At 35.7% G+C, this 20,846-nt stretch overlaps 1 protein-coding gene across 2 annotated transcripts in view; it reads right to left on the reverse strand.

Moving 5' to 3' along the window:
- LOC106092858 (uncharacterized) overlaps nt 1–20,846 on the reverse strand; it is a 606,782-nt gene that overhangs the window by 236,848 nt on the left and 349,088 nt on the right. For both annotated transcript variants that reach the window (XM_059362079.1, XM_059362080.1), the window contains exon 3: nt 2,495–2,611. In XM_059362079.1, the coding sequence (XP_059218062.1) occupies nt 2,495–2,611 (117 nt within the window). The remainder of the gene's footprint in view (nt 1–2,494; nt 2,612–20,846) is intronic.

Genomic DNA, 20,846 nt, shown 5'->3' on the forward strand with positions numbered 1-20,846 from the left:
AGACAATAGCTGTACACAGAGCTCAAAGTAGCCATGCACGTGTTTATAAAGATTTAGATTACTCAAGAGGAGCTTTTTATTTGAATGGGGATTATAGCTCCAGAGATATAACGTGGATATTCAAAAGCTAGAAGTGACCTAATATATTTGAATAGCAATAGAAATCGGTTCAATGAAACGGAAAGCAAAGAGAATACTTTGTACAATACGAGTCAAGATGAAACTATTAAACACTTTATTGGAATATGTCCAATACTTTAATCTTATAGAAGGATGTACCTTAACAAGCCTTTCCTGATGGAAGCTGAAGTGATGCTTATACTTGATGGAAGAGAAGAAATGGATTGGAAGAATCCTATTGGCTACATCAAAGCAGTTCTACAATATCGAAAATTATTAGTTAATGAATTCAGTTAACCACTTATTCCATGCGTATTCTTTAAAACCATATCTGAAATTAAAAGTTTTCCGGCTGAAGACTGTACATCAATGCAGTACATCTTTTTTTCACAATTCAGTTACAAATTTATATTATCTTGAAATATATATATGTAATTGCTATCAACTGTTTGATGAAATATAGAGATACTACTACTGCAAATGCAAATTTTGCCTTGAATATTCCACTATGGAACAGGGGCTAACTTCTCACATATCAATGAGTGCAGTCCGATTCAAGTTTAAGCTCAATGATAGGAGGCCTCCTTTTTATAGCCGAGTCCGAACGGCGATCCGCAGGGCGACACCTCTTTGGAGAGAAGTTTTACATGGCATAGTACCTCACAAATGTTGTCAGCATTAGGAGGGGAAAACTACCGCTGAAAAATTTTTTTTATGGTCTCGCCAGGATTCGAACCCAGGCGTAAAGCGTCATAGGTGGACATGCTAATCTCAGCGATACGGTGGATTCCTACTACTGCTACTATCTTACATTACATACGAAGGAAATATTGCATATTACATCGTTGTTAGATATCGAAATTTAAACCTCGTTGAAAAGCACACCTTTTTATACCCTCCACCATAGGATGGGGGTATACTAATTTCGTCATTCTGTTTGTAAAATCTCGAAACATGCGTCTGAGACCCCATAAAGTATATATATTCTTGATCGTCATATCATTTTAAGTCGATCTAGCCATATCCGTCCGTTTGTTCGTCCATCTGTCCGTCCGTCCGTCTGTCTGTCGAAGCACGCTAACTTTCGAAGGAGTAAAGCTAGCTGCTTGAAATTTTGCACAAATACTTTTTATTAGTGAAGGTCGGTTGGGATTGTAAATGGGCCAAATCGGTCCATGTTTTGATATAGCTGCCATATAAGCCGAACTTGGGTCTTGACTTCTTGAGCCTCTAGAGGGCGCAATTCTCATCCAATTTAGCTGAAATTTTGCATGAGTCGGTTTGTTATGACTTCCAATAACTGTGCTAAGTATGATGGAAATCGGTACATAACCTGATATAGCTGCTATATAAACCGATTTGGGATCTTTACTTCTTGAGCCAATAGAGCGCGCAATTCTCATCCGATTTGGCTGAAATTTTGCATGAGATGTTCTGTTATAACTTCTAATAACTGTGCAAAGTATGACGGAAATCGGTACATAACCTGATATAGCTGCCTTATAAACCGATCGAGGATCTTGACTTCTTGAGCCTCTAGAAGGCGCAAGTCTCATCCGATTTGGCTGAAATTTTGCATGAGGTGTTCTGTTATGACTTCCAATAACTGTGCTGGGTATGGCGCAAATCGGTACATAAACTGATATAGCTGCCATATAAACCGATCGGGGATCTTGACTTCTTGAGCCTTTAGAGTGCGCAATTCTCATCCGATTTGGCAGAAATTTTGTACAACGGCTTCTCTCATGACCTTCAACATACGTGTTTAATATGGTCTGAATCGATTTAGAGCTTGTTACAGCTCCCATATAATCCTATCTCCCGATTTTGCTTCTTGAGTCCCTACAAGGCGCAATTCTTATCCGAACGAACTGAAATATTACACAATGACTTCTACAATGTTCAGCATTAATTTATGGTCCGAATCGGACTATAACTTGATATTTCTCCATTAGCAAAACAGTTCTTACTCAATATTCTTTGTGTGCCTGAAAGGAGATACCGCGCATAGAACTCGACAAATGCGATCCATGGTGGAGGGTATGTACGATTTGGCCCGGCAGACCTTAGCACGAACTTAGCACTAAGAAGTTTTGAAGCTTTCTCCTTATTTGGTTTCCTATTTCCTCCGCATTTGACCAATATTGATATTTTTTTGGTATACTTTTAAATTTATAGAAAAACGTATTCATATATACTTTCTTTTAAAAAGTGAAAAGTGAAAAATATTGAGCCAAAAATTTCTACAGTTTTTATTTATCCAGGAATGTTCTTTTTTTAGGTCTGCAATAAACATGACTTAGCAGTTGTCCCAAAACTCAGTTCTTGTCCATAGTAACAAAATCTACGTGGATTGTCAATATTTTGTACTTACCAGTATTGGCAACTTCACACGGCAAGACAATGGTATCACCAGCGACAAATTTAAACGTTTCAGAGCGGGATATGAACATTGGCTCATGTTTGGGTTGCATACTTGCGGAAGCGGCCACTGCAAAAAGGAAAGAATAATATATTTTATTAAATTTTTATATTCAAAACCAGTAAGGAAAGGCAAAATTCGGGCGGAGCCGACTATATAATACCCTACATCACCGAGTCAACACACATACTATTGTACTTTCAATATATGAAACCTATGATGAAATCTAGTCAGACTTTAAGTTGTATACCTATTGAAAAGCTGAATAGAATCTTGTAAGATTTTTTTGAAAAGACTTAAATGGTCGCTAGTATAGAGGGCCATATTAGAGGAAAGATATATCGGAGATATATGAAAGATATATCGGAGATATATCAAATTTTCAACCCATAATTTTTCAAGACGTCAAATAAAACGTGTAAAGATCGGACCAAAACTGTGGATTTTACAGTCTTTAAAGGCCATATTGGCCGAAAGATATATATGTAAGCTTTATCTATATCTGACCCGATTTTAATGAAATTTTGCTAGAGGACATAGTGGGCCTGGGGGTTCACATTGAGAACCCAGTGACAGAGATATGTGTTAGACTGCCTGACCATAATACGGTCCTGCAGGCGGAGATCCGGCGATCACGGGATGCGTCAGGTGGTGTAGTGATAACACGATAAAGTCGAGTGTGAAAATCTTTATTGACAGTAAACCTATAACAACAGGACGGTAAGATAACAAACAGTGTAAGAAGCAGATTAGCGCCTTCTCTGAGAAAGGCACGATGCGCATCGTTAGGGTGCTGGGCCATAGCCGGGTAAGGTGGAATGAAAAATCAGACGAGTTGGCAGTGAAGGCCAGAAGACTGGCGTCGACAAACTTGGTAAACCCGAAGCCTTTTGGATTGACGCACTCCGAGCTAAGACCGTGGAATACGAACGCGCATGTAACACTGTGGAACAGCCAAATGCTCGTCAGGACGACGAAAATCCTATGGTGTAACGAACCACCACACGGGCTCTACTTCCTCTGGGAGTGGCTTCCTCCTTGCCCCGGCCGCGCTCAGTCTTGGGGCAGTTCTTTCCCTTTAGAAGTAGACTCGGTTTCGCAAACATAAAAGTAAAATAAGGTAGCTCTTGAAAAGGAAAAGATAGAGGTAGAAAATGAAGTAAGGAAATAGAAAAGGGAGAAATAGGAAGATGATGTTATTACTACAGGATGCAGTTATTGATCTCGTAACTGCTCAGCTTCCCACCCTACCATGCTGAATTCCAAGTTCTTTCAGCCCTTAAATAACCTCCTCTACTTAAAGACCATCACCTTTCACAAATGAACGGATAATGCTTAGAAATTCATTACAATATATATTTAAAATTAATCAAAACAATAGTAAAAAGTGATGCTATCAATCATATTAAGATAAGAGGAAATATTAATTGCAAATTTGATAAAAAAAAACTAGTAATAATTATTTTAAATGTTAAACAAAAAAAAAAAAAATTAAAACAATTAATAAATGAGCAGAAGAAATCTTTTTGATTTGATTTTTAAAGTGTACTAGTTGTAGGTATTTGAGCATATGCAAACTAAATCGCGAATGTAAAAATAAAATAAGGACTCACCCGTTAATTCAACGTTGTCATCAGGCCTGTTGACTGGGAGTTATTCATTGTTTTGGCAGCTGAAATTCTTTCTTTTTTTTTTAAATTTAGTTTGCTGAGCTCACGGTTTGTATAAAATGTTGTTAAATTATTTCGATAGCTAATTCATTAAGTAGAATTTTTAAATTAGGGTTTCTTCCATTTAAAAGACAGCATTTGGTTGCAAAATATTGTTAAATTGATGGAGAACATCCTTATGTGATATTGGCTTCAATGAATGCCCTCCTTAAATAGTTGCCATTTGATGGGGAATTCCCGCTTTAGCGGCAATTCCAAATAGATTTACTAATCAGATTTACTATTTTTGTTGCGTCCGGTTATACAAATTTTCCAAAGTCCAGTTAAAATTATATCGTCAAATCCTTGTGTAGTTTCGTAGAGATTCTTCTAGATTTCCTTTTAAAATTTTCAGTGGTAGGTAAAATATTGCCTCACAAAAATCCTTTAGAATCTTCTTGAACGATGTGGAACACGGCGATTTTCCACAAAAACTGAAAGCCAAAGCTTCTTTTCTAACGCGCTATTTGACAAAATTGTAAAAAATCTTAGAATTTTCTTCGTTTTAAATGAAAAATTCTAATAAAATTTTAAACAAAAATTAATTATTTTCTGTCCTTTCCGAACAACGTCTTGACAGTTCAAAGTTTCAAATAAAATCAATCGAAAATTAGTTGTTTGAGTATAAAAGAATTTAGAAATCTCTAGTTTACATTCCAAAGCCTCTGTGAGTCTAACCAAAAAAAACTTTTCATGCAGTATAAATTTCCTCATCCAAATTGTTAAAATTTATCAGTCACAAATAATAACACGCTCAAAAAAAAAAAAAAAAAAAAAAAAAAAAAAAAAAAAAAAAAAAAAATAATAATACTAAGTCCAAATATCTTTTAAATGATAAATGATTTCAATCTTTTCCAATATGTTTGTATACGCTTAGAATTTCGTCTCAGTCTTGCATTTCTATAGTAAATTTGTGTAGGTCCGGTTGTTATAAGTCTGAGTAAATTATCTTCTCTCTCGTCTGGGTCTTGTGTTGGTTGTGAATTCGAATAGGGAGATATGTTCCCTATTTCCTTGGATATGGTGACGGATGTCCACTCTTCTTTTGAGGGACACCCCTCTGGACATTTCCCGACTCCCTGCATTTAGGACAAGTAGGCCGATAAGTATTAATTAAACCACAACCATAGCAGAAAATTGTTCTGTCCTTCATACAAGATTTATATGTATGGCCGCTTTCATGACAATTCCAACATAAAACTTCTCGGTGGACTTCCATCACATCTCCTTGCTCGGAATCGTCGCTGCCCTGAAGATCTTCATTACCAACTTCAGCTATTTGGCCCTTATCACGATATCGGCCCCATTTATTTGCTGCTTGAAGCTCTGTGACAAACTTTTCGTGTCTCCTAACCGATTTCCGAAGCTGTGAAACACTAGAAACTTCTAAATGAAGCAATTCATGTCTTATCTCTGACCTAAGGTTGCGAATCATTGTTTCACACAGTTCCTCATCTGTCATGGGCACCCGAAGTCGATCGGCTATAGACATTATGGAGTCATAGAATTCATCAAAGGTCTCATTGTGTCTCTGCCTCCTGCATCGGATATCGTCCTTTAGATCGAAATCGTTGAACGAATCCTTGTACTGAGTCTTCAATGATGCACACAAACCTGACCATTCAACAGCATCATTCTGCCGATGGTATCTCCAATACCATTCCAATGCCTTGTGCTCAAACAGAATATGAATATATGTATTTGCATAATAATTCATAATTACCATTTAGAGTATTAGTGGTCATAATATTCACCCTATAGATAAATTCTTCGACTGGTATATCCTTATTATAACCTGAGAAAGATAACTTCCAATTACGGATTGTATTCATAATCTTCTCAGGACTATCTTGTAATGTGTCCAATCCTGTATTTCTGACTGATCCAGATCTTATCACTGGATTCATATTCTCATTAGGTACAGTAGCACTTCTGTTCAAATCCAACCCCTGAACTAATCTCTCGAGTTCATTTGCAATAGAGGACGAAATTTCATCACGCATTTCAGAAATAGTTTCTGAAACCAATAAACGGATTCTTCTTTCATTTCTTCTCACGTCACTAGCAGATGGTGCCCTAGCATGATCTGTCTGCGAATTCCTACTCCTGCTCCTACCTCTATTTTCCTCTTCAGGAGGGGCAGCATTATCATCTATCACGTTAGAAGCATTCGGTTGTGCTTCAATATTAGCACTTCTGTCCCTACTTCGTGTAACAGGCATTTTGTATGTGTGTAATTTTCTGATTCGGATTTAAGATATAGCCTTAACTGACAAAATGCAACCAGCGCAAAAAAAAAATAAAAAAAAAAAAATTGACTTTTATATAATGGCAAAACTTATTCAGTTGCTACTCGGAAGAAGGTACTTTAAAGTAGAGGTGTTAAGTTGCAGTAACATCATCATAAGTAATAGGAATATTGCATATCAAACTACAGGGTACGTTTCCAGCTTAAAACCAGAAAGCATAAATCCACTATAATTTGAAAAATGCAGTTAAAAATATTCTTGAACCATTGTAGTGGCAACAAAACGATATGAAACCATCCTATAAAGTCCAGACTACAATAGTACAAAAATGCGAAGGTAGATTCGAAAGTAAAAAGAAAGATTTCTTTAAACTATTGCAGCGGTAAATAAACGATCTGAACCAATTAATAAAGTCCACCACAATTGCTTAAAGAAATTTTGATAGCAAAGAAAGAAAGAGAAAAAAGATATAGATTAAGATTAAGATAGAAAATCCTATAAAAGTAATATGGTACGAAATTCGCAACAGCAAAAGTTGAAAGTCTCAAATTCTTTTAAAAGATTTAAGTTTTAAAAGGAAAATAAATATAAGGGACCAGCATTAAGGTGTCAAATTACTGTTTAACCAAAAATCTAGGATAGCCAGATAACGGCCAGTTGCTGCCCCACGTTGGGCGCCATTTAAATTTATGTAACGAACCACCACACGGGCTCTACTTCCTCTGGGAGTGGCTACCTCCTTGCCCCGGCCGCGCTCAGTCTTGGGGCAGTTCTTTCCCTTTAGAAGTAGACTCGGTTTCGCAAACATAAAAGTAAAATAAGGTAGCTCTTGAAAAGGAAAAGATAGAGGTAGAAAATGAAGTAAGGAAATAGAAAAGGGAGAAATAGGAAGATGATGTTATTACTACAGGATGCAGTTATTGATCTCGTAACTGCTCAGCTTCCCACCCTACCATGCTGAATTCCAAGTTCTTTCAGCCCTTAAATAACCTCCTCTACTTAAAGACCATCACCTTTCACAAATGAACGGATAATGCTTAGAAATTCATTACAATATATATTTAAAATTAATCAAAACAATAGTAAAAAGTGATGCTATCAATCATATTAAGATAAGAGGAAATATTAATTGCAAATTTGATAAAAAAAAACTAGTAATAATTATTTTAAATGTTAAACAAAAAAAAAAAAAAATTAAAACAATTAATAAATGAGCAGAAGAAATCTTTTTGATTTGATTTTTAAAGTGTACTAGTTGTAGGTATTTGAGCATATGCAAACTAAATCGCGAATGTAAAAATAAAATAAGGACTCACCCGTTAATTCAACGTTGTCATCAGGCCTGTTGACTGGGAGTTATTCATTGTTTTGGCAGCTGAAATTCTTTCTTTTTTTTTTAAATTTAGTTTGCTGAGCTCACGGTTTGTATAAAATGTTGTTAAATTATTTCGATAGCTAATTCATTAAGTAGAATTTTTAAATTAGGGTTTCTTCCATTTAAAAGACAGCATTTGGTTGCAAAATATTGTTAAATTGATGGAGAACATCCTTATGTGATATTGGCTTCAATGAATGCCCTCCTTAAATAGTTGCCATTTGATGGGGAATTCCCGCTTTAGCGGCAATTCCAAATAGATTTACTAATCAGATTTACTATTTTTGTTGCGTCCGGTTATACAAATTTTCCAAAGTCCAGTTAAAATTATATCGTCAAATCCTTGTGTAGTTTCGTAGAGATTCTTCTAGATTTCCTTTTAAAATTTTCAGTGGTAGGTAAAATATTGCCTCACAAAAATCCTTTAGAATCTTCTTGAACGATGTGGAACACGGCGATTTTCCACAAAAACTGAAAGCCAAAGCTTCTTTTCTAACGCGCTATTTGACAAAATTGTAAAAAATCTTAGAATTTTCTTCGTTTTAAATGAAAAATTCTAATAAAATTTTAAACAAAAATTAATTATTTTCTGTCCTTTCCGAACAACGTCTTGACAGTTCAAAGTTTCAAATAAAATCAATCGAAAATTAGTTGTTTGAGTATAAAAGAATTTAGAAATCTCTAGTTTACATTCCAAAGCCTCTGTGAGTCTAACCAAAAAAAACTTTTCATGCAGTATAAATTTCCTCATCCAAATTGTTAAAATTTATCAGTCACAAATAATAACACGCTCAAAAAAAAAAAAAAAAAAAAAAAAAAAAAAAAAAAAAAAAAAAAAATAATAATACTAAGTCCAAATATCTTTTAAATGATAAATGATTTCAATCTTTTCCAATATGTTTGTATACGCTTAGAATTTCGTCTCAGTCTTGCATTTCTATAGTAAATTTGTGTAGGTCCGGTTGTTATAAGTCTGAGTAAATTATCTTCTCTCTCGTCTGGGTCTTGTGTTGGTTGTGAATTCGAATAGGGAGATATGTTCCCTATTTCCTTGGATATGGTGACGGATGTCCACTCTTCTTTTGAGGGACACCCCTCTGGACATTTCCCGACTCCCTGCATTTAGGACAAGTAGGCCGATAAGTATTAATTAAACCACAACCATAGCAGAAAATTGTTCTGTCCTTCATACAAGATTTATATGTATGGCCGCTTTCATGACAATTCTAACATAAAACTTCTCGGTGGACTTCCATCACATCTCCTTGCTCGGAATCGTCGCTGCCCTGAAGATCTTCATTACCAACTTCAGCTATTTGGCCCTTATCACGATATCGGCCCCATTTATTTGCTGCTTGAAGCTCTGTGACAAACTTTTCGTGTCTCCTAACCGATTTCCGAAGCTGTGAAACACTAGAAACTTCTAAATGAAGCAATTCATGTCTTATCTCTGACCTAAGGTTGCGAATCATTGTTTCACACAGTTCCTCATCTGTCATGGGCACCCGAAGTCGATCGGCTATAGACATTATGGAGTCATAGAATTCATCAAAGGTCTCATTGTGTCTCTGCCTCCTGCATCGGATATCGTCCTTTAGATCGAAATCGTTGAACGAATCCTTGTACTGAGTCTTCAATGATGCACACAAACCTGACCATTCAACAGCATCATTCTGCCGATGGTATCTCCAATACCATTCCAATGCCTTGTGCTCAAACAGAATATGAATATATGTATTTGCATAATAATTCATAATTACCATTTAGAGTATTAGTGGTCATAATATTCACCCTATAGATAAATTCTTCGACTGGTATATCCTTATTATAACCTGAGAAAGATAACTTCCAATTACGGATTGTATTCATAATCTTCTCAGGACTATCTTGTAATGTGTCCAATCCTGTATTTCTGACTGATCCAGATCTTATCACTGGATTCATATTCTCATTAGGTACAGTAGCACTTCTGTTCAAATCCAACCCCTGAACTAATCTCTCGAGTTCATTTGCAATAGAGGACGAAATTTCATCACGCATTTCAGAAATAGTTTCTGAAACCAATAAACGGATTCTTCTTTCATTTCTTCTCACGTCACTAGCAGATGGTGCCCTAGCACGATCTGTCTGCGAATTCCTACTCCTGCTCCTACCTCTATTTTCCTCTTCAGGAGGGGCAGCATTATCATCTATCACGTTAGAAGCATTCGGTTGTGCTTCAATATTAGCACTTCTGTCCCTACTTCGTGTAACAGGCATTTTGTATGTGTGTAATTTTCTGATTCGGATTTAAGATATAGCCTTAACTGACAAAATGCAACCAGCGCAAAAAAAAAATAAAAAAAAAAAAATTGACTTTTATATAATGGCAAAACTTATTCAGTTGCTACTCGGAAGAAGGTACTTTAAAGTAGAGGTGTTAAGTTGCAGTAACATCATCATAAGTAATAGGAATATTGCATATCAAACTACAGGGTACGTTTCCAGCTTAAAACCAGAAAGCATAAATCCACTATAATTTGAAAAATGCAGTTAAAAATATTCTTGAACCATTGTAGTGGCAACAAAACGATATGAAACCATCCTATAAAGTCCAGACTACAATAGTACAAAAATGCGAAGGTAGATTCGAAAGTAAAAAGAAAGATTTCTTTAAACTATTGCAGCGGTAAATAAACGATCTGAACCAATTAATAAAGTCCACCACAATTGCTTAAAGAAATTTTGATAGCAAAGAAAGAAAGAGAAAAAAGATATAGATTAAGATTAAGATAGAAAATCCTATAAAAGTAATATGGTACGAAATTCGCAACAGCAAAAGTTGAAAGTCTCAAATTCTTTTAAAAGATTTAAGTTTTAAAAGGAAAATAAATATAAGGGACCAGCATTAAGGTGTCAAATTACTGTTTAACCAAAAATCTAGGATAGCCAGATAACGGCCAGTTGCTGCCCCACGTTGGGCGCCATTTAAATTTATGTAACGAACCACCACACGGGCTCTACTTCCTCTGGGAGTGGCTACCTCCTTGCCCCGGCCGCGCTCAGTCTTGGGGCAGTTCTTTCCCTTTAGAAGTAGACTCGGTTTCGCAAACATAAAAGTAAAATAAGGTAGCTCTTGAAAAGGAAAAGATAGAGGTAGAAAATGAAGTAAGGAAATAGAAAAGGGAGAAATAGGAAGATGATGTTATTACTACAGGATGCAGTTATTGATCTCGTAACTGCTCAGCTTCCCACCCTACCATGCTGAATTCCAAGTTCTTTCAGCCCTTAAATAACCTCCTCTACTTAAAGACCATCACCTTTCACAAATGAACGGATAATGCTTAGAAATTCATTACAATATATATTTAAAATTAATCAAAACAATAGTAAAAAGTGATGCTATCAATCATATTAAGATAAGAGGAAATATTAATTGCAAATTTGATAAAAAAAAACTAGTAATAATTATTTTAAATGTTAAACAAAAAAAAAAAAAAATTAAAACAATTAATAAATGAGCAGAAGAAATCTTTTTGATTTGATTTTTAAAGTGTACTAGTTGTAGGTATTTGAGCATATGCAAACTAAATCGCGAATGTAAAAATAAAATAAGGACTCACCCGTTAATTCAACGTTGTCATCAGGCCTGTTGACTGGGAGTTATTCATTGTTTTGGCAGCTGAAATTCTTTCTTTTTTTTTTAAATTTAGTTTGCTGAGCTCACGGTTTGTATAAAATGTTGTTAAATTATTTCGATAGCTAATTCATTAAGTAGAATTTTTAAATTAGGGTTTCTTCCATTTAAAAGACAGCATTTGGTTGCAAAATATTGTTAAATTGATGGAGAACATCCTTATGTGATATTGGCTTCAATGAATGCCCTCCTTAAATAGTTGCCATTTGATGGGGAATTCCCGCTTTAGCGGCAATTCCAAATAGATTTACTAATCAGATTTACTATTTTTGTTGCGTCCGGTTATACAAAATTTTCCAAAGTCCAGTTAAAATTATATCGTCAAATCCTTGTGTAGTTTCGTAGAGATTCTTCTAGATTTCCTTTTAAAATTTTCAGTGGTAGGTAAAATATTGCCTCACAAAAATCCTTTAGAATCTTCTTGAACGATGTGGAACACGGCGATTTTCCACAAAAACTGAAAGCCAAAGCTTCTTTTCTAACGCGCTATTTGACAAAATTGTAAAAAATCTTAGAATTTTCTTCGTTTTAAATGAAAAATTCTAATAAAATTTTAAACAAAAATTAATTATTTTCTGTCCTTTCCGAACAACGTCTTGACAGTTCAAAGTTTCAAATAAAATCAATCGAAAATTAGTTGTTTGAGTATAAAAGAATTTAGAAATCTCTAGTTTACATTCCAAAGCCTCTGTGAGTCTAACCAAAAAAAACTTTTCATGCAGTATAAATTTCCTCATCCAAATTGTTAAAATTTATCAGTCACAATGGGGAGATTCGGATTGTGAGAAGGTTAGGCTATTACTGAAAAAATGAAGAAACGGTGTCAGTAAAGCTTTCGGCATTGCAACAGGATACATAGGACTACAATCTCACTTATTGCAAAATCGGCGAGCATGTGTAGGGCATGTGGTGTAGATGATGATACGTTGGAGCATTTCCTATGTCATTGCCCGACTTTCGCGGCTAACAGACGTCGGCATTTAGGTGGGTACACAATACCAGACATAAAGTATATATATTCTTGATCGTCGCGACATATTATGTCGACCTAGCCATGTGCGCCCGTCTGTCGTCCGTCCGTCCGTCTGTCTGTCGAAAGCACGCTAAAGTATCAGGAGGCTTTAAATAACTCACTGTTGCTAATTTTAGCGAAATCGGTTAAAAAATAAAGCTTTTATAGGCTTCAGACCCTTTATCGGCAGATAGTCCGATCTGTACCGTATTTGGGTCGATTGTTGGGAGGCTGAAAACTGCGCACTATTCCAAATTTCAGCAAAATCGGGTAATAAATAAAGCTTTTATGATCCTCAGACCCTCTATCGGGAGATCGGTCTATATGGTAGCTATATCTAAATATAATACGATCTAAACCATATACGACCTACACTAACACGATATACGATCTACACTAATAAGAAGTAGTTGTGCAAAATTTCAAGCGGCTTGCTTAACTCCTTCGAAAGTTAGCGTGCTTTCGACAGCCAGACGGACGGACGGACAGACGGTCGGACGGACGGACGGACGGACAGACGGACGGTCGGTCGGACGGACGGACGGACGGACATGACTAGTTCGACGTAAAATGTTATGACGATCAAAAATATATATACTTTATGGGGTCTTAGACGAATATTTCGAGGAGTTAAAAACAGAATGACGAAATTAGTATATCTCCATCCTGTGGTGGAGAGTATAAAAATGCCGTGTGAGAACGGGTAGAGATACGAATTTGAAATTTTTACAGCTGAGGTGCTAACGAGCACATAACGGCACACGTTTTTTTATTCCATATGACCCCTAAAATCAACCTAGGGCCTTGAAATTTTGCACATGATCTCGTTAACCTCAGCTCTAACCATTTCAAATTTCTCTATCCGTTCTCGCACGGCATATTTTTTACTAGTTTTTTTTTCGATTTTTTCCCACTGTGCAAGGGCACAAGAGAACACCTGATCTAAGAATCCCTCTAAGGACTTTCGGGCTGATCGATACGAAATAGGATTCCAATAAAAATTTTGGTATTTATCTTAAAACAAGGCAACATTTTGAAAAGTTTAAGGTGTTTAAAATTTGCCGAGCGTTCATTTAATTCATAGATTTGCCTGCTTTAATTGAAATTAATACTTCTAAATTCCGTTTGAAATTGACACACTAACGGCCGTATTCGCAAAACTTATTGAAGCCCTTAAATAGGTTTATTTGACAGTTGTACAAAAATAAAAAACAATCGTCTAATAAACCTCCAGCAATTCCATATTAGGTTTAGTTAATACCGGTGTATTTTATTTGAACTGTGGCGTTATGTGTTGATACCTAATATAGCATTTAAAATTAGAAAATCAAATCCTTCGAAACATAAGCACTAGCTGTCGAACGAGTTTCATTTAAAGTATGCTGGAAATTTAATGTATCCTTAATATCTATTAATTTCAAGATATTTTGAATTACATTTTAATTGCTAGTTTATCGATAACAACATTTTGCATTTAATTGCAATTTTCAACTGCTACTGCATTCAATGAACCTGTGCGTTCGTCTCTGTTGTATAAACAACATTTTGTGTATCTTCGGTTTTGCGGTTATCTAATTGACATTTTGAGAATACAAAAGCCAAGAACGACAACACAACAAGGAAATTAGAATATAAACCAATTTGTCAAATGCAAATATAAGATGCCTCGGCTTGCTGTTTCTAATATATTTGCAACATTTGATCAAATTTAAATTAAAGCACCAGCAATGGACTTAACTGTGTGAAAATATACATGGGGTAAAAGTTTTGAATTTAAGTCAGCTACTTAAAATGACATGGCATGCATATGGCATCTAAGTACGGATAATCTCAATATCTTAGCCTTAAACAGATAAGCTCCGCTGACACATGGCTACCACTAATACACATGTGATATAGTTGATACCTATATTTTTATTAGCCAGTGGTGAAGGTTAGCGTGATGATCTTGTAAATGACGTTTCTCCCGACCACTCTATTTGTAGACCGATTTCACATGGCATATTCTGTATGTACTACAATCGTATTTGCACTCCAACAAACTAGCTGGTGGGAGAAATAGATTTCATTTCTCAGACTAATGAGGATACGAGTTAACTTTTTTATAATCATTTTTATACCCACCACCGATGGATGGGGGTATATTCATTTTATCATTCCGTTTGCAACACATCGAAATATCAATTTCCGACCCTATAAAGTATATATATTCTTGATCAGCGTAAAAATCTAAGACGATCTAGACATATCCGTCCGCCTGTCTGTTGAAATCACGCTACAGTCTTTAAAAATAGAGATATTGAGCTGGAATATTGCACAGATTCTTTTTTGTCCATTAGCAGGTTAAGTTCGAAGATGAGCTATATCGGACTATATCTTCATAGACCGATCCGATTTTGCCAAAATTTGGGACAGTGAGTTGTGTTAGGCTCTTCAATATCCTTCGCCAATTTGGATATCGCTGCCATATAGACCGATGGGCCGATTTAGGGTCTTAGGCACATAAAAGCCACATTTATTATCCGATTTTGCTGGAATTTGCAACAGTGAGTTGTGTTAGGCCCTTTGACATCCTTCTTTAATTTGACCAGATCAGTCCAGATTTGGATATTTCAATATCCAATTTCAATAGGTTTTGTCTGTAGGCCGAAAAACATGATATGAACAGACGGACGGACAGACAGACGGACGGACAGACGGCCGGATATAGCTAAATTAAATCAGAAAGTGATTCTGAGTCGATCGTTATACTTATAAACGGATCTTTCTCCTAGGTGTTACAAACAAATGCACTAAGTTGTAATACCCTGTACCGCAGTAGTGGTGTAAAAACTGTGTGAAAACTTGGCATTCATTAAAATGTTAACTGGTGCTTTTTAAATTGTGCTAACATTCTAAAAACAAAATTTACTACGCATTTGCTTTCACTGTTAACAATTTTTTGCAGATTTAGCTCCTTTACTTTTATATTTTACGACAACTTTAAGCAAACAACACAATTACCAAAATAAATGAAGGTGGTAAAACATATGATGGAGTTTTATATATCTTTTGATTATAAGAAAGTTTTTTAGGATTGCTTAAACAAGTGAAACAATGTTTTGAGGCAATTTTTCGCAGTGGTCGAACTTAGTACCCACCTTTATGGATAAAGAATTTACATATCACTTATCAAGGTTGTAAAATAGTTCCAGTTTGCAAATTCAAATATTTGTAGAGAAAGAATCGAACCAAATACCCCACACTGCTAAACCGGATTCGCTTACAACTCAGATACATCTCTACTTATCATCTAACTCGAGCTAGTGTTTTCTCTAGCACATCCCTATTAATGGGAGTTTTTCTAGGAATTCCTAATTATTTATACCTTTACATTATTATACCCTCCACCATAAGATGGGGGTATACTAATTTCGTCATTCTGTTTGTAACACCTCGAAATGTGCGTCTGAGACCCCATAAAGTATATATATTCTTGATCGTCATATCATTTTAAGTCGATCTAGCCATGTCCGTCCGTCCGTCCGTCTGTCTGTCGAAAGCATGCTAACTTTTGAAGGTATTGTTAATGGGCCAAATCGGTCCATGTTTTGATATAGCTGCCATATAAACCGATCATGGGTCTTGACTTCTTGAGCCTCTAGAGGGCGCAATTCTCGTCCGATTTGACTAAAATTTTGCTAGTGTGTTGGTATCACTTCCAACAAATGAGCTTTGTATGGTTTAAATCGGTCCATGTTTTGATCTAGCTGCCATATAAACCGATTTGGGGTCTTGACTTCTTGAACCTCTAGAGGCCGCGATTCTCGTCCGATTTATATGATATTTTGCACGTGGAGTTTTGGTATCACTTCCAACAACTGTGCCATGTACGATTCAAATCGGTTCATAATCTGGTATAGCTGTCATATAAACCGATTTTAGATCTTGACTTCTTGAGCCAATAGAGCGCGCAATTCTCATTCGATTTGGCTGAAATTTTGCATGAGGTGTTTTGTTATGAGTTCCAATAACTGTGCTGGGTATGGCGCAAATCGGTACATAAACTGATATAGCTGCCATATAAACCGATCTGGAATCTTGACTTCTTGTTTTTTTTTTAATTTTCTCGTATGTTCCTTATTTCCAATTTAATGATAAACTTTTTCACTTTTATGTTAAAAATGTTTTTTTTTTTTTGTATTGGAGCATGGTGAAAATATGTTCTAGTCTCATTTGGGAAGCATTAATGGCTTTGGGCCATGTTAATGTTCATCTGAACTTGATTGAATTTAAGTTATTTGCCTTTGGCTAGCTGAAAGACTAAGTTTCTGTTGAAATATCATTCGTTTAAATTAAGAGATGTTTCAAATGCATAACAATCTACAAAATAATTTCAAAATTATGCACAACATTAGGAATTGGTATACATTTCAAATGAGATTAAGAATTTAATGAAATTTTCATTTTGCCATTGCAAAAACTAATTAAAATGTTCATGTATGCAAAACCTGCAGTAAGTCCAATGCAATTGTGGCTCTCGTATCCTGTTCCTCACAAGCATACATCCGTACATGAAAGATACTCTTTGTGTGCTTATGGCTCATCAATTAAAATCCTGGTTATAGTTAATGCTATTATTTAACCACATTTGCTACTAAAGATATGAGTTTTCATACAAGAAAACTCATGCACGGTTGTTCCATATGAGAAGTTGCATTGAATATCGGATAGTTTACTGAGTAAGTTTGACCATGCGATACACTACACTAGCTAGTTAAGTGGCAACTATTGCCTGGTTTTTTACCATGGAAAAAATAGGAGTTTGTCGGCAATTGGATTGCCGGGACCTTATTTATGGCTGTGATGAGATAATGCATAGTTTAAATTGTATTTTAAACCGCTAAAGATATTCGTTTGATTTTTTACGGATTTTGTCCATACTCATGTTAAATTCTTTAAAGAACAAATCGGACTGATGTCCCAATATAACATCTAGGGTTCGCCAAACCCATTTTTGGCAATGTGTGTGGCATGCAAATACAAATTTGCCCATGAACATTCCATTAAGGAACAGGAGCAAACTCCTTATATATCAATGAGTGCTGTACGATTCAAGTTTGTTTGTTTCTCTTTCGAGGTGAGCTGAATGATCGGAGATGCAAATGGAAAAGGAAAGCCAAAGATAGCAACACACACCAACCACTTGGAACTCGTTTCGTCTTTGGTTAGAAGACTTTTCAACCATATTAGGTGTGTGAGCCGTGCGTTGGTATGTTGTATTTAAATCGAATTAATAGCGAAAACGCATCTAAGATGCAATTACCACATTAACCAAGCTCGACAACCCCGCTTATTAGCTGTACTTTTCCCAATGCATGTATTTTTGTGTAATGACAGACATTCTATCTGTAACTACACATGAATTTGTTCATCTGTTGGAAGTTGTATTGATGGCTTCGAACGCTAAGACAACGGCAATGATCTCGCCAGGATTCAAACCCAGGCGTTCAGCGTGTTTGGCGGTACGGTGGCCTCAAGAAGTATTTAGAACTCTCAAAACCCTTAACCGACAATGGTCAACATTAAAGCTAGTTTGGATGTAGTAGCCACATTGATCGATCTCCCGATAAAACTTCATAAAAGCAAAATTTAATAACTTTTATACCCTCCACCATAGGATGGAGGTATACTAATTTCGTCATTCTGTTTGTAGCTCCTCGAAATATTCGTCTAAGACCCCATAAAGTATATATATTCTTGATCATCATGACATTTTAAGTCGAATTTGCCATGTCCGTCCGTCCGTCTGTCTGTCGAAAGCACGCTAACTTTCGAAGGAGAAAAGCTAGCCGATTCCAATTTTGCACAAATGCTTCTTATTGGTGAAGGTCGGTTGGGATTGTAAATGCGCTATATCGCTCCACGTATTGATATAGCTGCCGTATAAACCGATCTGGGATCTTGATTTCTTGAGCCGCTAGGGAGCACAATTCTTATCAGATTGGGCTGAAATTTTGCATTAGATTTTTTATTATGACTTCCAACCATTGTGCTGAGTATGATTGAAATCGGTTCATAACCTGATATAGCTGTCATATAACCGATCTGAGGTCTTGACTTCTTGAGCCTCTATAGGGAGCAATTCCTATCCGATTTGGCTGAAATTTTGCACGTCGTGTTTTTTTACGACTTCCAATAACTGTATAGGAATGGTTTAAATCGGTACATAACCTGATATACCTGCCATATAATCAGGTCTGGGGTCTTGACTTCTTGAGCCACTAGAGCGCGCAATTATTATCCGATTTAGCTGAAATTTTGCATGATGTGTTTTGTCATGACATTCAACAACTGTGCTAAGAATAGTTCAAATCGGTCCATAATCTAATATAGCTGCCATGTAAACCGATCTGGGGTCTTGACTTCTTGAGCCACTAGAGGGCGCAAGTCTATAACCTGATATATCTGCCTTATAAACCGATCAGGGATATTGACTTCTTCGGGCTCTAAAGTGCGCAATTATTATCCGATTTGACTGAAATTTTGTACCACGGCTTCTCCTGTGACCTTTAACATACGTGTCGAATATGGCATGAATCGGTTTATACCCTAATACAGCTCCCCTGTACACCGATCACCCTATTTTACTTCTTCAGGCCCTTAAGTGCGCAGTTCTTACTAGATTTGACTGAAATTGTACACAATGACTTCTACTTTGTTCTCCAATATTCGATATTCTTTTATCATTTGTATGCCTAGAAAGAGATACCGTGGAAAGAGCTCGACAAATGCGATCCATGGTGGAGGGTATCTAAGATTCGGCTCGGCCGAACTTAGCACGCTTTTACTTGTTTCAATTATGGTTCGAATTGGACCGTAACTTGATATAGCTCCAATAGCATATCAAATTTTTCTCTTTTCCTTTTTTTGTCTAGAAAGATATACTGTGAAAACAACTCCACAAATGCGATCCATGGTGGAGGGTATATAAGATTCAGCCTGGCCGAACTTAGCACGCTTTTACTTGTTCATATTTAACAGGGTTTCAATTGTTTCAATTGCCTTTACATTCGACCTGAAATTACCCATATGTTGATGTGTATTATTATTTGGAAATAAATAATGCAAATTGGGAAACAAATGTGTGTATATATTTCTGCATTGTTTTGTAAACTCTGTTGAATGCTACGATATAACCTTTCACATATCATTTTTAGAAATGTGTTCATTTAGAGAGAAGAACCTAATAAGAGATTTCCGATGCATTTTCCATTGTTCTTTGTCAAATGAATTTATAACCCAAATTAAAATGTATAAGAACGTTAACGTTGAAGATGTATATATGTTTATGAGAAAAAAGAAATCCAAAAATGATTACTAGTGGGATATTCTCAAAATATTTTGTGGCGATCGGTTGGTACAGCTATTGATGTATATGTGAATAATTGATCATTATTTGATAACATTTTCCTACTACTTTTATTGCTTTCAAGTCTTGAAATATCAAATCTTGAATTATTTTCGATACGACCTTTTATGCTATTATCAAATACTTTGTATAAATTACAAAACTGTCACCATATGGACTACTTACATTTGGCCAAATAATAGCCACAGATGTCAAAAGTAATTATTTCCTTTTGATTTCCCGTGTTTGATAAAATATGTTATTATTTTAGTATGTATTTAATGCATACACGACACATATCTCAACATATTTGATTATCTACAAGTTTGTCAAAGGAGAAGAAATACATATACATCATATGGATATCCGTTACCAAATAAAAGAGAATTTATTGTTATTTTATGAACATTGCTATATTTTAATAACTATAATTGAATACATAATCAGATTACTATGAAACAAGAATTATTTACATAACCAAGATTCCTGGAAGCTTTACTTGCTACTTAGATACATTGTTGAACCTTAACAAGAATTTGAAATCTTCTGAACATACAAGTAAAAGCGTGCTTAGTATGGCCGGGCCGAATCTTGTATACTCTCCACCATGGATTGCATTTGTTCAGTTGTTTGAATGACTTTTTCAAAATATATATAAGCTACATCAAGCTATTGACCGATATGGACCGTACTTTTCATGGCTGTTAGAAGTCATAGCAAAATACCACCTCCAAAATTTCTGGCAAATGGAGTAAAAGTTGCGTCCTCCAGTTGCTCAGAGTGTCATATTGGGAAATCTGTTTATATTGCAGCTATTTCAGGTTACCAATCGATTTAGGCCATCCTTTTCGCTGTTGTAGGAAGTCATTCCAAAACGACATATGCAAAATTTT

This window comes from Stomoxys calcitrans, chromosome 2, assembly GCF_963082655.1.
Source record: "Stomoxys calcitrans chromosome 2, idStoCalc2.1, whole genome shotgun sequence".
In the NCBI taxonomy this organism is placed as follows: domain Eukaryota; kingdom Metazoa; phylum Arthropoda; class Insecta; order Diptera; family Muscidae; genus Stomoxys; species Stomoxys calcitrans.